The sequence below is a fragment of the Ovis canadensis genome, chromosome 1 (genome assembly GCF_042477335.2).
Source record: "Ovis canadensis isolate MfBH-ARS-UI-01 breed Bighorn chromosome 1, ARS-UI_OviCan_v2, whole genome shotgun sequence".
In the NCBI taxonomy this organism is placed as follows: Eukaryota; Metazoa; Chordata; class Mammalia; order Artiodactyla; family Bovidae; genus Ovis; species Ovis canadensis.
Genome location: NC_091245.1, coordinates 195,479,292 through 195,497,931, shown reverse-complemented (window position 1 = coordinate 195,497,931; position 18,640 = coordinate 195,479,292). Strand labels below are relative to the sequence as shown.

The following is an 18,640-nucleotide window of genomic DNA, read 5'->3' as shown; positions in this document are numbered from 1 at the left end:
TTATTTGGAGCTATAATTTATTTAATTATGCTGACAAAATTAAGTCAGCAATAGATATAATCGAGTTTGGCAACATTCCAAAGATTTCTTTGTAACATCAGGAGCTTGTCTTATCAGAACTTGAAGCTTTGGTGTGGAGCCCAAGGAATATAAGTCAAGACAATGAAGGGACTCAACTGAAATTTTCCCTTTTGAAATTGCAAGCAAGACAAGAAGGACCACTATAAGCACTTTGATTCAAGATTATTTTGAAAGTCCTAGCCAGCAAGATAAACCAAAAGGAAAGGATTATTTGCAAAGGATGTGACTGTACACATCCAAAAGAATTCAGAGGTATATTAGTAGTAGTAGCAGTAAAGAGAGCTTAAAAAGACTACTACTGGTTAAAAAAATCAACACACAAATATCAAATTTTATTCTAATATACAACCAAAGTAAACAGTGAGAAAATATATTTTTAAAGGATAACATTTACAATAACATTTTCAATACAAGTATCTAGAAATACACCTATCAAAAGATAAAGAAAACAATGAAATTTTATGAAGGATGTTTAAAAAAATGAATGAACAGAGAAATATTCAAGGCTCATGAACTAGAAGACATTTAAAATAAAGATATTAATTCTTCCCCAAATCCATTCACAGATCCAATGCAAAGCTATTTTTATGCAACCTGAAAAGCTGCTGTATTTATATGGAAATACAGAACTTTAGCAATTCACTTTTGAAGAAGGGAAGGTAGGAGGCTTTGCTTTGTCAGATTATCAAGATACACTATAAAGCTAAAATAATTAAGATAGCATGGTATTGGTATAATTAAGACAAAAAGACCAATGAAACAGAAGAGAGAGTCTGAAACAGACCTCACATGTATGGAAATGTCCTATACAAAAGAGTATACAACACTGAGTAGTTGGGGAAAAACAAAACTTTTTAATAACCGAATCTACATCATTTAGCTACCAATGTGAAAATAAAAGGAAACTGGATCTCTACCTCAAACTACACACACATACACACACAATTACAGACTGATTAAAGGCCTAGATAAAACAAGCAAAGCTTCCCAGGTGGTGCTAGTGGGAAGAAGAATCCTCCTGCCAAAGATACAGACTCAAACCCTGGATTGTGAAGAGAGCATGAAAACCCACTGCAGTATTCTTGCCAGGAGATTCCCATGGACAGGCAGGTTACAGTCCATAGAGTCTCAAAGAGTCAAACACAACTGAAGCGACCTAGCATGCATGCACAAAAACAAGATTTTACAGGAGATACATTGTTGTGATCTTGGGTTGGGAATGGAGAAGGCAATGGCACCCCACTCCAGTACTCTTGCCTGGAAAATCCCATGGGCGGAGGAGCCTGGTAGGCTGCAGTCTATGGGGTCACCAAGAGTTGGACACGACTGAGCGACTTCACTTTCACTTTTCACTTTCATGCATTGGAGAAGGAAATGGCAACCCACTCCAGTGTTCTTGCCTGGAGAATCCCGGGGACGGGGGAGCCTGGTGGGCTGCTGTCTATGAGGTCGCAGAGTTGGACAAGACTGAAATGACTTAGCAGTACCAGTGGGTTGGGAAGGACACAAAAGGCACCGAACAGAAAAGATATTTTTAACACTATGTGAAAATTTAAAATGTATATACCCCAAAGGGGGACTAACATCTAGAATATTTGAGGATATGATCAACAGTTAGTTAGATAACCTGATGGAAAAACAGGAGAAACACTAGCAGACATTTAACAAGGAGGATATCCAAATGACCAACAGACATCGCAGAAGGTCATTAGTGACTAAAGCATAAATTAAAACCACAAAATGTCCATATCTACCCACCAAAATAGGCAAAAAATTGAAAACTCTCATAATATGATGAGGTGGCAAGGAGCAACAGGAACTCTCACACAGCCCTGCTTACTAGGAATGGTATAACATTTTGAAAATAACAGCATTATCTACTGACACTGAACATATATACACACACACACACATGCTATGACCCAGCAATTTTATTCTTAGGTCTAAATCTATCAGAAATGCGTGCGCATATCCAAAAGGCATGTACATGAATGTGCACCGCACCAATGTTTCTTCAACTGATCGATTTCAATTCCAAAAAATCTAAATAATTACATTAGACAGACTTTTCCTTGCTTTTTAGTCTGATTAGGTCTTTTCCTTTTTTTACCTGTAATGCAGCCTTGGGTCAGCATTTAAGGGCAAAAAAAAAAAAGATTAAGTATTCATAATAAGCAAAAACAGCATTACTCTCTTTAAGGAAAATAATAACTGACCACTATTTAAAATCTAATTCATTAATCAGATTTAATAATCTACTACCCTTGGACATTCAGTATGACACTGACATACACTAGGGAAAGGTATTAAAAGATGCATAATATTCATTAAATAATTCAATTTAAACAAATAAACATGCTTCTAAATATCATGACCTCTCATTTTAATTAAAAATGATTGGTCCCAATTCTTAAAAATCTTTCCATAGTAATGTCATTAAAACAAGTTATCCAACCAAAAGTGATTCAACTTTAAACAAAATAAAACATGGAGGCAGTCTTACCTGACTATAACTAGAAGAAATAAATTAAACATTATCTCATAAAAAATCTTTCCCTTTTAAAAAAAAATGCTTCTCTTTGAGTATTAACAACCCATCACCAAAAAAATTTAATTACTGATTTCACTCTCACTTTTTTTTTCACTGACATCTTCTATATTAAATCTAGTTTACTGGCATTTTAAATTCTAAATAAACCATAACAAAAGTTGATTTGACTGCTCAATACCAAGAGGATAGATTTCTTAAAGCAATGTTAGATGACATCTTTTTTCTTTGTCTTTTTAGGGAGGTTGTGATGGCAATCCCCCAATACCAAAATTTATGCAGTCATGTTTCCCACACTTGGGGAAATTGCAGGAGAGGGATGGATAAGCCTCCCCATGGGAAAACCACACTCATAATTGTGGTATTGCTCTGTCATTTAAGTACAGAGACATCTTTTCACATATTTTTTACACACATTCAACCGCCGGTTCTATCCTTTTATTTTCAGATGACTATACATACAAAAAAGATCACATTGATGACTGTATAAAATACTATTATACTGAGTTCCAGGTATATCATATTCAAAGCTTTTAGCACACAGAAATAGAACCTGGTTTCACATTTAAATCTTTTTTTTAATCTTCATTTTTAAATACATATTTTTCAGATATTACTTTACCTAGGCTTAGGTAAGTTAACAAGAAATGCAAGTGAAACTTCAGCATCACTTGAGAGGGTAAGTGTTGCCACAGAGTGACTGCAGCTGGAAATTCCTAGTCACACACACACACACAGACACACACACAGACACACACACAGACACACACACACACACACACGCTTCGGTGTTCTCCAACTGGAAATTCTCCAACTTTTGTTCACCTCCACCTACCCTCCATCAATCACTGCTACCCTGCATACAGACATACAAACACACACACACACACACACACACAACACACACACACACACATTTTACAGGGCTTGGTGATATCTTGTGTGCATGCAGGCTAGGTCACTTCAGTCCTGTATGACTCTTTGCGTCCCTATGGACTGTAGCCTGCCAGGCTTCTCTGCCCATGGAATTCTCCAGGCAAGAATACTGGAGTGGATTGCCATGCCCTCCTTCAGGGGATCTTCCTAACCCAGGGATCAAACCCACATCTCTTGTGTCTCCTGCACTGGCAGGTGGGTTCTTTACCACTTGCCCCACCTGGGAAGCCCTGGCGATATCCTAACTGAAACTATGAGCAGCATTTTAAACTCTAAGGGCCTTCCCAGGTGGCCTGAGTGGTAATGAACCCACTGGCCAATGCAGAAGACCTAAGAGGCCCAGGTTCGATCCCTGGGTCAAGAAGATGCCCTGGAGAAGGAAATGGCAACCCAATCCACTAGTCCAGCATGGAGAATTCCATGGATAGAGGAGCCTGGCAAGCTATAGTCCATAGGGTCGAAAAGAGTTGTACACAACTGAAGTGACTTAGCATGCAAGGGCCACTTTTAAATCAGTTAAGGCCCTAAGGGACTGACGTTTTTATAAACTTGTTCAAGAGCATGGCTCTCAAATATTTTTATATAAAATAATAATAAAATACATACCTCAACACTGGAAAAATATTTTATGGTTTACAAAAAAAGGAGGAGTTCATCTATACAATTTAATTATTAAGGCAATTCAAAGGATTTATTTCAATGTGATACCTTGCTGAAACCAATAACCAAAAAACTGTGTAAAAAGGGAATTAATCTCCTCTAACTTCTCCCCTCAAGTACCTTTTGTTGAATGGTAGAATGTTTTTGCTCCATTTCTCTTTTCTCCTTTGCTGCATCTACAACCAGTCGATCCAACTGCAAAAAAATAAATAAATAAAAGAGTAACTAAGAGAGACTTAAAAGTTGGAAAAGAAAGATACAATTACTTTTCAAAAATCATATTCCAAATAAGTCAGTCAACTTAGGTTTACCTAAAAAGGCATTTGGCTACAACCATAAAATGAAAGTTCTTTTTTTTCTGGTTTCATATCCTCTTTGAGAATGTCTAAAACTCCGCTAGGGAAAATGTTTCTGAGAACAATCACATGTCAAGCAATTGTGACAGGTGGCCTTGGGGTACAACAATGATAACGAGTTCACTCCTTGAATTAAGGAGAATGACTCTAGATTAAGTGGCCAGCTGATACGCTCAGCAATTCTAGCAGTTACTATCAAAGACAGAAAGAAGATATATTGGTGATTTTTTTTCCCCCAAAGAGCAAAATCTAGCAGCTAATTTAGTGTGTGCTGGCACTCACAAGTTCAACATAACAGACACTTCCAATCACTCAAGATGCATGATGCTTTCAAGCTGGCTTCCTAGTATTATAATAAAATCTAAAAGGTAGAAAAAATAACAACAGATAAAAGAGAAAGAAAATAGAGTGGAGTAGAATAAAACAGGAAAGAAGTCATTCCTTAGGTTAATGTATAAAATCATCAATTTTTCTTTAAAAAAATTTTTAAAACTTTTGAAATCATAAAATCCCATTTCATTCTTGTTCCTTTTATCAGAAGAGAAATACCTGATTTCCAGTATTATTACAAAAGTACTAGTTTCCTGAATTCCTCTTTGCTGGAGTAACAATTAGGTTTAAAATACTCCAAGAGACTCATAAAGTTAGAAAATGAACTTATTTTCAGGGGAAGGGATAGTTAGGGGGTTTTGGATGGACATGTACACACTGCTGTATTTAAATATATTTAAAATATACCTAAAATGATTAACCAACAGGACCTAATATACAGCACATGGAACTCTGCCCAATGTCACGTGGCAGTCTGTACGGGAGGGAGGTCTGAAGAAGAATGCATACGTGTATACATATGGCTGAGTCCCTTCACTGTTCACCTGAAACTATTACAACATTGTTAATCAGCTACACCCCAATATAAAATAAAATTTTCAAAAGAAAGTAAATAAAATACTCCATCAGGTGTGTCTACTATTCCAAACAGTGATGTATGTCATTTCATCTTTGAACACCCATCACCTTGAACTGACTAAAGTGTGATAAATAGCTATACATATCAATATCAACAAACTATGGAGAAAGATGCTTTCACTGATAGCCTTTAAAAACAAAACTGAAAAAGCCCTTCTTAAAAGACTATGTGATGTTTATTGACTCTCTATCACAAATGGTTTTTCTTTTCCCTACAGGAGACTAATTCTGGCCACAGAATCTTAATATCACTGAATAATAATAAAGAACCAAAAGAAAATATATGGAAACAGAACTATCACTACTACAAAATACTTTGTTTAGATGGCAACTATACTACTCCACTTTTGGACCTAAGCCATACACACCATAGTGACAGGTCACACTGACTTAATGGGTAATGCTGCACTAAGAAACTGTCCTCAATGGTTTCTTATAGTCAATGAGTGAAATAATCATTATACCCTGGTTTTATAGCCTTTAACTGAATGACATATAAATGTTTTTCGTACATTCAGGCTGAACTGCAGGAGAAGGCACTTCCAAGATTCAAACTGATATTTAAAAACTTGTATGCACGTACCTTCCACACCAGTACTACAATGTCAGTGATGGTAGTAAATTGTCAAATTGGAGTAAATTTCTCAACTGTATCCCACTCAGAAAAGAGAGAAAATTCCTCTCCCTCTGTCAGGGCAAACGTATCAAGAAATAGATATGTTTCAACACGGTGAAGTGTTGGAGGACGAATGAGTTGGAGAGATGCAAAGGCTGGCAGTCCTGTCTTCTAGGGGATCCTCCTTGCCTGGATCAAGAAGAGAACTGGAGCAAAGCAGCATGTGTCCCGTGTTTCTATTAGTACTGCACATATGCGGTTAATAGACTCCTATAACTAACCAGGTGCCCCCAATCCTGTACTTACGTTCTGAGTTTTGTCCACGCCTACCACCTCAGATTTCAATACTTCTTCTGCTTTTCAAATTCTCCCATTCCCACTTGTTTTAAATTTGTGCAAATTTAATAAATAGAATAAAACCTTAAATAAAATCTTCCTAAAACCCACACTCCTCTCTAGTTACCAACTTCTCTCTCTCTTTCCTTCACAATACAACTTCTTAAAAAACTCTCCCTGTTCTCCACTTGCCCATATCATATTCATCTATCCATGGTAATTTAGCTTTTACCTCTTAGACCCTCAACTCTGACAGAAGTAACAAATAACCTTCTTGTTGCTAAATCTAAGAGGCAATTCTCAGTCCTAGGTTTACTCAACCTTCCTTCCAGTCACTGAACTGCCAACCACCCACATCTTTTTGAGACACTCTTTCCTTGTCTTTTGCTACCATAGTCTCCTGATTTTCCACCTCTCTCCCATCAGTGTTCTCATGGAGCCCTCTTACCTAGCCATTTCTTAAAAGTAGGTCATTCTGAGGGATCTGTCCCAAGTCAAATTCTCTTATTTCACACTTGTGGACCTTGACCTTAATTTTCAAAATTAAAAGTATTAGGCATGGTGCTTGGTCACTTATCTTTCTTAAAATAGGTTCATGTTTTTGAAACATCTGTTAACTCCTTGCTTCAATTCACACACTCCTGTGACTGCAATTAGCAATTATATACTATTGACTCTTAATGTTTCTCTCTTGAGTTCTAGATATACCCACTTAGATGTCCTATTCCCAAACTAAATACATTTAAACTTCTCATGTCCCTCCACTCTCGAATTGACTACATATTCCTCAAGCCTATCTATTTATCTCCACCCCTACTGCCATGACCCTAGTTCCAGATACCATAAACTGGCACCTTCAACCAGGTCAAACATTATAGGCACTAGAGTTTAGATGCTTCTCAGGGATGTGCAAAATTACTTGAGACCTGGGAGGGTAAAAAATGCAAAACTGAAATTAAAATGTTAAAATATGCAATTATTGACACCAGTCACCTACAATCCAATGCATTTTTTGATATTATACTTAATGTAAGATGAGGGTAAATTCTAATGTTTGCTAGTTCCCTGGTGGCTCAGATGGTAAAGAATCTGTCCACAGTGCAAGAGACCTGGGTTCAATCCCTGGGTCGGAAAGATCCCCTCCAGAAGGGAATGGCAATCCACTCCAGTATTCTTGCCTGGAGAATTCCATGGATTTTCAAGTAGTAGTTGAGGAGCCTGGGGCCTGGCGGGCTACAGTCCATGGGCAGCAGAGTTGGACACAACTGAGAAACTAACACACAACACCAAGGGCCTAGGAAGGTCCTGTCTTCTTCCCAAATCTGGGTTGGATATACTACTTATATGTTGCAGTAACATATGTGGTGGAGACAGCTATCTATCTCCCATATCCATTCTCTCTCCCTTCTTAACAACAAAATCCCCAAATTCTAGTAGGTTAATGGTTACCTGCAATAACACTATTTCTCAGCTTTCCTTGAAGCTAGTGGGACAATCTGGGAGAAGGCAATGACAACCCACTCCAGTACTCTTGCCTGGAAGATCCCATGGACAGAGGAGCCTGGTAGGCTGCAGTCCATGGAGTCGAGAAGAGTTGGACACGAATGAGCGACTTCACTTTCACTTTTCACTTTCATGCATTGGAGAAGGAAATGGCAACCCACTCCAGTGTTCTTGCCTGGAGAATCCCAGGGACGGGGGAGCCTGGCGGGCTGCCGTCTATGGGGTCGCACAGAGTCAGACACGACTGAAGCGACTTAGCAGCAGCAGCAGCAGTGGGACAATGGAACATATGCAGAAGCGGCATATACAATCCCTGGGAACTACGCTGAAAGAGAGGGAACAAATCTTTCTTTTCCCCTCCATCCTATTGGCTACAATTTGGTTATGATGGCTAAAGCCTGATAAACCACTCTGAACCATTAGGCAGAATCCAAAGATATAATAAGCCTGGGTCCCTACAGATTAAGTGAGCACTATACTAGACCTTTGATTTTACATAAAAGCAATAAAATTCTATCCTGTTTAAAGCTCCTGCTGTTTGTGGTTTCCTATCACATGCAAACAAAATCTAATCTCAATTTATAAACCCAGATAGGGCACTTAGCACAGAGATTAATAGTGTGGTAACTTGTTATTTTCTTCCAGTAGATTAAGCTCTGTAGAGGCAGGGAAGAGCATTTCTATAATTCGTGACATATACCTTACATACCACCTTTCCCCCACAATAGCCCAACACACACAAACATACACACACGCATGCACTGTATTTATTTCTGGTCAATGAATGCAATTATCATTCTGCTCTTACTTTTTCCCCATTTCTCTAAACTCTATTTTTCATCCTTAATTCCTTTCCTGAAAAAGTAATCTGAACCATTTTGACAAAGAAAACCAATTGAAAATTGATAGAAATTCAGAAAACTCACCAGTCAACAAAATACAATGTCTGGGAACAGATTTAACATGAAATTCTGATTGTTGCTATTGTTGTTTAGTTGCTCAGTTGTGTCTGACTCTTTTGCAACCCCAGGGACCGGAGCCCATCAGGCTCTTCTGTCTATGGGATTTCCCAGGCAAGAATACAGGAGTGGGTTGCCATTTCCTTCTCCAGTGGATATGCCCAACCCAGGGATCGAACCTGTGTCTCCTGCACTGGCAGGTGGACTTTTACCACTGAGCCATCAGGGAAGCCTGAAGTTCTGATCAGATAATCAAAAATAATTTGGACATAACAACATTTCTATATAATATTCTTATATATAATTCATGCATGTTTACATGTGTATAAAATGAAAAAGTTACCTAGAGTTCTTTAATCTTAAAATTCCAAACTTTACTATTATTCAGGGACTTTCCTGGTGGTCCAGTGGCTGGGACTCCATGCTCCCAATGCAGGGGGCCAGATCTGATCCCTGGTTAGGGAACTAGACCCCATATGCCTGCCACAACTAAAACCCAGGGCAGCCAAATAAATAAAAAATACTTTTAAAATAAAATTTTATTATTCAAAATAGCAAAACGCAAATATCTTTGAAAATTAAAAAAAGAGTTATAACTAAAATAAAATACCAATTAGGACAGTAACTCAATAATCCAAATGTAACAAACAAAAAAAATAAATCCAGCTGTGTATACTGTAAAACAAACACTTTGTTTTAAAATCCTTCTCAGTACCCTTATATAACTATCTACAACATATTCTTTAACTTTAATCTCATTTTTGGTTACACACTGGACTTTCATAAATCTGCTATAAAAACACCAAACTTCTACACTGCTGCTGCTAAGTTGCTTCAGTCGTGTTTGACTCTGTGCGACCCCACAGATGGCAGCCTACCAGGCTCCCCCGTCCCTGGGATTCTCCAGGCAAGAACACTGGAGTGGGTTGCCATTTCCTTCTCCAATGCATGAAAGTGAAAAGTGAAAGTGAAGACGCTCAGTCGTGTCCGACTCCTAGCGACCCCATGGGCTGCAGCCCACCAGGCTCCTCCATCCATGGGATTTGCACTAAATAAACTAAATGTCAAATTTCCCAATTTGCTTAATCTCTTTTAAAATACAGGTACTACAACAAAGACAACAAAACAAACAAACTACATCAAACTAAAAAGTTTCTGCACAGCAAATGAAACCATCATCAAAATGAAAATGCAACCTACCAAATGGCAGAAGATATTTACAAATCATATATTTCATAAGAGGTTAATATCTAAAATATATAAAGAACTCAAGACAATGCAACAGCAAAAAAAAAAAAATCCAATTAAAAAATGAGGAGAGGACCTAAATAGACATTTTCCCATGGAAAACACACAGATGGCAAACAAGGGACCAAAAGTCATTAATCATGAAGAACTTCTAAATTAAAACCACAATGAGATATCCCCTCACATCTGTTAGAATGGCTGTCATTCTAACAATCTTGAAGACAAGACTGTCAAGGATGTGGAGAAAAGGGAACCCTTGTGTACTGATGATGAGAATGAAATTGGTGCAGTCACTATTAAGGACAGTATGGAGGTTCCTCAAAAAAATAAAAATAGAACTACAATATGATCCAGCAATTCCACTCATGGGCATTTATCTGAAGGAAATGAAGACACTAACTCGAAAAGGTATCTGCATACCCACATTCACTGAAGCATTATTTAGCCAAGATATGAAAGTAACCTAAGTGTCCATCAATAGACGAATGCAAAAATGTGGTATAAATATACAATGCAGTATTATTCACCCATAAAAAAAGGGGAAGGCTGCCTTTTGCAACATGGATGGATCCTGAGGGCATTACACTAAGTTAAATAAGTCAGACAGAGAAAGACAACTACTGTGTGATCGCAATGAACTGATTAAGTGGAATTAAAAAAAAAAAAATAGAACTCATAGAAAGAACAGATTGGAGGTTGCTAGCGGGTTTTGGGGGTGGGCGAAATGGGAGATCAAGGTCAAAAGGTACAAAACTTCCAGCTGTAAAATAAATAACTCCTGGGGATGTCAAAGACAACATGGTATCTATAGTTAATAATACTGTATTATATATGTGAAAGTTGGTAAGAAAGTAGATCTTAAAAGTTCTCATCAGAAAAAAAAATGTATAACTATGTAAGGTAGATGTTAACTAGATTTATACAGTGATGATCATTGCGCAGTATATACACACTAACATATTAAATTATTTTACTATATACCTGAAGTGAAAATGTCAAATATAAACACTTTAAAAAAATACAGATATTGGGATATAACACAAAAACAAGAAGTACAGTACATTACCTGTGCACCAAGATCCTTCATATAGGGCCCAAGTTCACTAAATAGATCATATCCTTGATGGAAGAAAGCCAAATGGGCATACATAAAGGATAACATCTAAAGGAGGAAAAAATGATCGCCATTTTTGAATCAATTCTTAAATAAATATTCTGAAACTTTAATTCTGATCCTATGTATTGTTAAAAAATTATTTCACCAGAGTGCAAAATATCAAACCACTAAAAATTAAGCTGAATCATTTTTCTTAAATGGTTGCAATAATTCAAAAAATCAAGTTTTCAATACCGTCATCATCTTTCCAGGTACATTATAAAATATCTACGTATCTTTCAACCAAACTCACTGGCAAAATCTTAAATTACAAATAAAACATCAAAAGATTAGAATGTGATATAAGAAGCTCTTAAAACAATCACAAACACTTTACAACCTGTAGATCACTAAACATAACATGAAATAGGGGGATGCTCATTTTTTTCTCAAAAATACCAAAATAAAATGAGGCAACAGGCTCTGCCAATATGGAAATTTTGTTATATTCATTCCAAAAATACAAAACTGTCATTAATGGGTTAAGATTTTTTTCTGTTTTCCTATATGTTAACTATTCATCAGAGGGGAAAAAACCACTCATCTTTATTAGTTTCCACATTCAGTTCAGTTCAGTTGCTCAGTCGTGTCCAACTCTTTGCAACCCCATGAATCGCAGCACTCCAGGCCTCCCTGTCCACCACCAACTCCCGGAGTTCACTCAGACTCACGTCCATCAAGTCAGTGACGCCATCCAGCCATCTCATCCTCGGCCGTCCCCTTCTCCTCCTGCCCCCAATCCCTCCCAGCATCAGAGTCTTTTCCAATGAGTCAACTCTTTGCATGAGGTGGCCAAAGTACTGGAGTTTCAACTTTAGTATCAGTCCTTCCAAAGAAATCCCAGGGTTGATCTCCTTCAGAATGGACTGGTTGGATCTCCTCGCAGTCCAAGGGACTCTCAAGAGTCTTCTCCAACACCACAGTTCAAAAGCATCAATTCTTCGGCACTCAGCTTTCTTCACAGTCCAACTCTCACATCCATACATGACCACTAGAAAAATCATAGCCTGGACTAGACAGACCTTTGTTGGCAAAGTAATGTCTCTGCTTTTGAATATGCTATCTAGGTTGGTCATAACTGTTCTTCCAAGGAGTAAGCATCTTTTAATTTCATGGCTGCAGTCACCATCTGCAGTGATTTTGGAGCCCACAAAAATAAAGTCTGACACACTTTCCACTGTTTCCCCATCTATTTCCCATGAAGTGATGGGACCAGATGCCATGATCTTCGTTTTCTGAATGTTGAGCTTTAAGCCAACTTTTTTCACTCTCCACTTTCACTTTCATCAAGAGGCTTTTTAGTTCCTCTTCACTTTCTGCCATAAGGGTGGTGTCATCTGCATATCTGAGGTTATTGATATTTCTCCCGGCAATCTTGATTCCAGCTTGTGCTTCTTCCAGCCAGCGTTTCTCATGATGTACTCTGCATATAAGTTAAATAAGCAAGGGGACAATATACAGCCTTGATGTACTCCTTTTCCTATTTGGAACCAATCTGTTGTTCCATGTCCAGTTCTAACTGTTGCTTCCTGACCTGCATATAAATTTCTCAAGAGGCAGGTCAGGTGGTCTGGTATTCCCATCTCTTTCAGAATTTTCCACAGTTTATTGTGATCCACACAGTCAAAGGCTTTGGCATAGTCAATAAAGCAGAAATAGATGTTTTTCTGGAACTCTCTTGCTTTTTTAATGATCCAGCAGATGTTGGCAATTTGGTCTCTGGCTCCTCTGCCTTTTCTAAAGCCAGCTTGAACATCTGGAAGTTCACGGTTCATGTATTGCTGAAGCCTGGCTTGGAGAATTTTGAGCATTACTTTACTAGCGTGTGAGATGAGTGCAACTGTGCGGTAGTTTGAGCATTAGAAGGAATTAAATAACTCAATCACAGGACTGAAAGAATCCTCTGAACAGCCATGTTATTTTTAGCAAAAATCTGCTTAATTCTCTGAAATCTAAAATAGGTCATAAGGTCCTTAATACTTAAGAATCCTTCAAAAAAAATTATTTTTAAAGAGAAAAACCAATAAAATAAAAAGCAATGACAAAAGGACAAAGCTCACTTAAAGATGATTCTGGAATGAGATAATGTCAGTTGTACAACTTCGTGAATATGATTTTTAAAAATTATGCTTAATTTATATATTTATATATAAAGAAGGATAGTTACAAGTACATAAAAATGTATAATATGCCTGCACATCAAAATACATAATAAGTGTATTAAAAGATAAATAATAAACTAGCAAAAAGCATATGACAAAGGGTTAATAGTCTTAATAGGTAAGAGATGTTACAAATTAACATGAAAAACATGAAGATCCCAACAGGAAAAGAGACAAAGGACATAAACAGAAAACATAAATGACCAAGAAAAAATGGGGAGAGGGGAAGGGAGACAATCATACTCATTTATATCAAAGAAATCCAAAATTAAACAATAAGATGAAATTTTCTACCTATTAAATTATGGGTAGAGTGGGAAAAATCAACACCCATTGTTGGTAAAAGATGCAAAAATATTCACTCTCACACACTATTAGTGAAAATTTTGTGTAACACTTATAACTTCACAATACTTTTTTAAAAGTCTCAATAAATGCTTAAATCCTGAAGTCGCTCAGTCATGTCCAACTCTTTGCGACCCTGTGGACTGCAGCCTACCAGGTTCCTCTGTCCATGGGATTTTCCAGGCAAGAATACTGGAGTGGGTTGCCATTTCCTTCTCCAGGAAATCTTCCCAAGCCAGGGACTGAACCCGGGTTTCCCCGCATTGTAGGCAGACACTTTATCGTCTGAACCACCAGGGAAGCTTGCTTACCTTAATCTATCTGAAGGAAATAATCATATTATTCATTCGGATGATCACTATATAATGCTACATTTCATGTCAAAAACAGGGAAATTACTCAAAAGTCCATTAATGGGTAAAGTTCATTTATGGTATATTAAAGGTCAGAATATTAAAAAGCAGAGACATTACTTTGCCAACAAAGGTCTGTCATGTCAAAGCTATGGTTTTTCCAGTAGTCATGTATGGATGTGAGAGTTGGACTATAAAGAAAGCTGAGCACCAAAGAATTGATGCTTTTGAACTGTGCTGTTGGAGAAGACTCTTGCAAGTTCCTTGGACTGCAAGGAGATCCAACCAGTCCATTCAAAAGGAAATCAGTCCTCGGTGTTCACTGGAAGGACTGATGTTGAAGCTGAAACTCCAACACGTTGACCACCTGATGCAAAGAACTGAGTCACTGCAAAAAGACCCTGATGCTGGGAAAGACTGAAGGTAGGAGGAGAAGGGGACAACAGAGGATGAGCTGATGGATGGCATCACTGACTCAATGGACATGAGTTTGGGTAAACTCCCGGAGCTGGTGATGGACTGGGAGGCCTGGCGTGCTGCAGTCCATCGGGTGGCAAAAAGACACGACTGAGTGACTGAACTGAGCTGAACAAGGTCAAAACTTGGATGGCCAATGGACTAACAATGGTTTTTGCATTTTTAAATGGTTAATGAAAATGAAAAAAAGACACACTTAATGACATAGAAATTATGTAAAATTCTAACTTCCACGTTGATACTGGAACAGTCATGCCATTCATTTACATACTGTCTATGACTGCTTCCTCATTACAATAGCACAGCTGAGCAATTGCAACACAGATCATATGGACCCTCAAATCTAGTATGGCCCTACCAGGCCCTTCAAAAAAATGTTTGCTCATCTCTACTATAATCACAAGGAAGAATTCTATCTAGCCACAAAGGTCATCATTAAATAAAAAAATATTTAATAACACATGATGATTTTGGAGTGTATTTGTACAAAAAAATTACAGAAGAATATGTAGGAATGATTCCTATTTTGTTTTGCTTTAAAAAAAACAGAGTTTTAAAAGGTATATATAAATGTTCATGCACACACACAAATAGGCACACACATACACATAAAACAGACAAAAATTACATCAGCCTCAACAGTGGTTCTCTCTTGGTAATAGCATTTGTAGTACTTTTATTCTTTCCTCATACATTTTATTTTCTAATTTTCTACAAATAATACACACTGCTCTCAATCTGGAAAAGGAAGTGGATGTAAATAGGAAGTATAAAGTACTCATCTGATAAGAAATAACATAAATATTAACAGGATTTAGGAAAAAGCTAGGTGGGGACAAGGATCAAAAACAATTTCAGTAAACCTCTTGAAGGAAAAAAACTTCAGTTAACAAAATCAGAGGAGAAATTATTTCTTAAGGTCTCAAAATACAAAAGACTATAGTGTCCATACCACTACTATCCTCTGCCTACCTCCTTGTTAGCTTTAAGACAAAAAAAAAAGGCAAGTAAGAAAATCACTGTTCTCACGCCTTCACATTTCAACTCGTTTGTTTTCTACCTGCATTCCAAAAAGCAGATACATCATCAACAACCCTAATGGGAAAATTCTATAAAATGATGCTATTTATTTATGTCCTCAATCTCAAATATGTAAATGTCTGCTTTAAGGAACTTAGAATATATTAATGGATGAGACATATATAAATAACTGTAACATAAAACAAATGAAAAAAGTGGTTTAGTGACATGTAAGAAATATACAAACATCACTAAGAAGATTAATTATAAACCTGAATAAGTCAATAAATAAACAAACATATATACACACACATATGATGCTATCTTAAACACTTAAATATATACATTTAACTTCATATTAACATATAGAGAACATCATTTCAATAAATATCTTACTGATTTCAGGATTTCTGATCTCCTTTTTGATTGAAGGACATTAATCTGAGGGGAAAATGAACTTGGTTAATCACTTATGCACCATTTAGAAAACTAATCCAGAATGCAATGTTGTAAAATTTGCTTATTCTAATGGTTTAATACTTTTCCAGAAACGTAAATAAAAACAAAGTCCGAGTTTCTCAGTTTTTGACCTGCTTTCTGCAAAAACAGTTTTTAGAGAAACACGCCAATGAAACTCTCATCATTTTTCAACTCAAAGAAAAACTGGCCATGTTTAAATCATAAAATTGTACTGTACTGATAAAACTATCACCTTGGTAGACTTTCAAATTTCTTAGAATTCCATCTTTTCTCCACTCTCCTCATCTAATTGCTCTTTCAACATACATCCTTAATATAAATTCTCACCACTTTCATCACTACCACCAACTGCCATTATCTTTTCCTGTTACTATAGTCTAAACTAGTTTGTTTCCACTCTTGACTCCTTACACTTCATTCTGCACACAGCAACAAGAGTGCTTTTTTGATCATGTATGTTTATCTTAAAATCTTCCAACTCCCAACCTACATCTCCCAATTGTAGCCTACAAGGCCCTTTGTGAAGAGGCTCCTGCTACCTCTCCAACCTAATTTTCTACTACAGTACTTTCCCCTTTTCTGTACTTCAACCACAGCCCAAGAAGATTCCCACCCTCAAGGCTTTCATACTATTTGTTTTGTCCTCATGTCATGATTTTCTGCCCAAATGGCATAAGGCTCTTATCCATAAGGTCCAAACTTAAATACTATCTCCTCACAAAGGTTCAAATTAGGCCTTCTAGCACTCTTTAGTGTATCAACCCTATTTATTTTCTTTTTAGTATTCTTAACTACCTTATATTTTATTTACTTATGTCATTTCCCCAGTTAAAACATAAGCTCCATGAGATCAAGCTCTTGCCTTATTCCCAGATGTATTCTCCAAGTTGTATATACTAAGCACTCAAAAAATATTTGTTAAACAAATTAATGGACCATAAATAAATATTTTAATTAGACCAAACTATTGAAAGATCAGTAATTACAAAATTTGCCTTCTATGGTATCTCTCCCAACTTTAGGAGTTCACAACAAGCATTTTATTTTTGTCTGTTATTATATATCAACTTAGTGAAATAAAATGTTTACAAAATAGAATCATTCATTCTTTGCTAAAACTTATTACAAAATATCTATCCTTTTAATATGTCCTTCCCAGTGAATATTTTACCTGTTATAATTTTAAAGCACTGATCAGAAAACAAAAACAGACTCCCAAAAATCTAATAACGTTGCTTACCTAAGCACTAGTTTATTCTGCATGTCTGTTTCAAGGTCTATTCAGTTTTGAGAACAAAAATAGTAACTTCCAAATGCTCTAAGTAAAAACTTACAAAAATGTTAAAAATACCTCTGTTTGACAATGAAAAACAGCAGACACTTAAAAAAACAAAAGTATATTAAAATATTTAGAGAAGTTAAAGCATGACAAACTGTAAATTTGAATATTTATTACTTAGTATTCTCTAAAACAGAGAGTTTGGACTTATAATGAAATAATACAACAGTTCTCATTAGAAAAAAAATCAAACAAATAACTTACAAGAGAGGTGAAGTTCTAACTTAAAACTACTAGATGGACACCAAAGGAAATGGATAGTTTACAATGTGTAAATCTGACAATAATTAATATTTTAGCTAACTGTCCCTCCCCAAATAAAACTTAAAATTAAGTCATCCACTCTTTCAAAAAACATTACCTATCTATTTTCTAACCACTGGACTAGACAGAAGGGATATAATCTAGGTGTAAGGAAGACATATTAATAAATCATCACAATAAATGAGGGAAGCGCTCTAACAACAATGCGCATGACAATAATGCGGCAGCACAGAGGAAGCAGAGACAAGACGACTCAATTGCCGGGAGAAGTTTGAGTGGTTCTGACACAGAACACAGGATGGATTGCTAAAGAGCAGGTTACAAGTGATGCAGGGAAGATCCGTTTTTATGAGAACGTCTTAATACTCCAGAAGAGAAACAGTAAGGATTCGGGCTGCAGCAGAGTGAGAAAGAACAGACTTAAGACGTACACAGAACTTCTCAAGGCAATTTCGACTGTTACTTGTAGTAGCTAAGAATGAGGAGAATATCTACTGTGATTCTCCAAGTCTGACTTCTGTGATTAAGAGGGTAACACCACTCAGTTTGGTAATGGCAATAAGAAGCCATTTGAGAAGACAGATTTCAGTTTTGGACACAAAAGGGACAAAGTACTTCGGGAGAAAAGTAGATTTCATCATCTATATATGGTAATAATTCGAGCAAAGGACATGATGAAACTATACGGGAAATCATGAAGTCAGAAAACAGGAAATCCAAAGATGGAACCGTCAAAGTCAGATTGCAAAGGTGCACAAAGGAGAGAAACCCAAGGTGGAAACTGAAAAGAAACACAAGTTATGAGGACAGCCTGAAAGTGGCTTAAGATCAA

General features: G+C 36.7%; 1 protein-coding gene across 2 annotated transcripts in view; it reads right to left on the bottom strand.

Moving 5' to 3' along the window:
• The window catches only part of ACAP2 (ArfGAP with coiled-coil, ankyrin repeat and PH domains 2), a 172,306-nt gene that overhangs the window by 42,884 nt on the left and 110,782 nt on the right, over positions 1 to 18,640 (bottom strand). For both annotated transcript variants that reach the window (XM_069557232.1, XM_069557242.1), the window contains exons 7-9: positions 16,122 to 16,166; positions 11,279 to 11,374; positions 4,346 to 4,420 (exon numbers count right to left, since the gene is read on the bottom strand). In XM_069557232.1, coding sequence (XP_069413333.1) covers positions 4,346 to 4,420; positions 11,279 to 11,374; positions 16,122 to 16,166 — 216 coding nt within the window. The remainder of the gene's footprint in view (positions 1 to 4,345; positions 4,421 to 11,278; positions 11,375 to 16,121; positions 16,167 to 18,640) is intronic.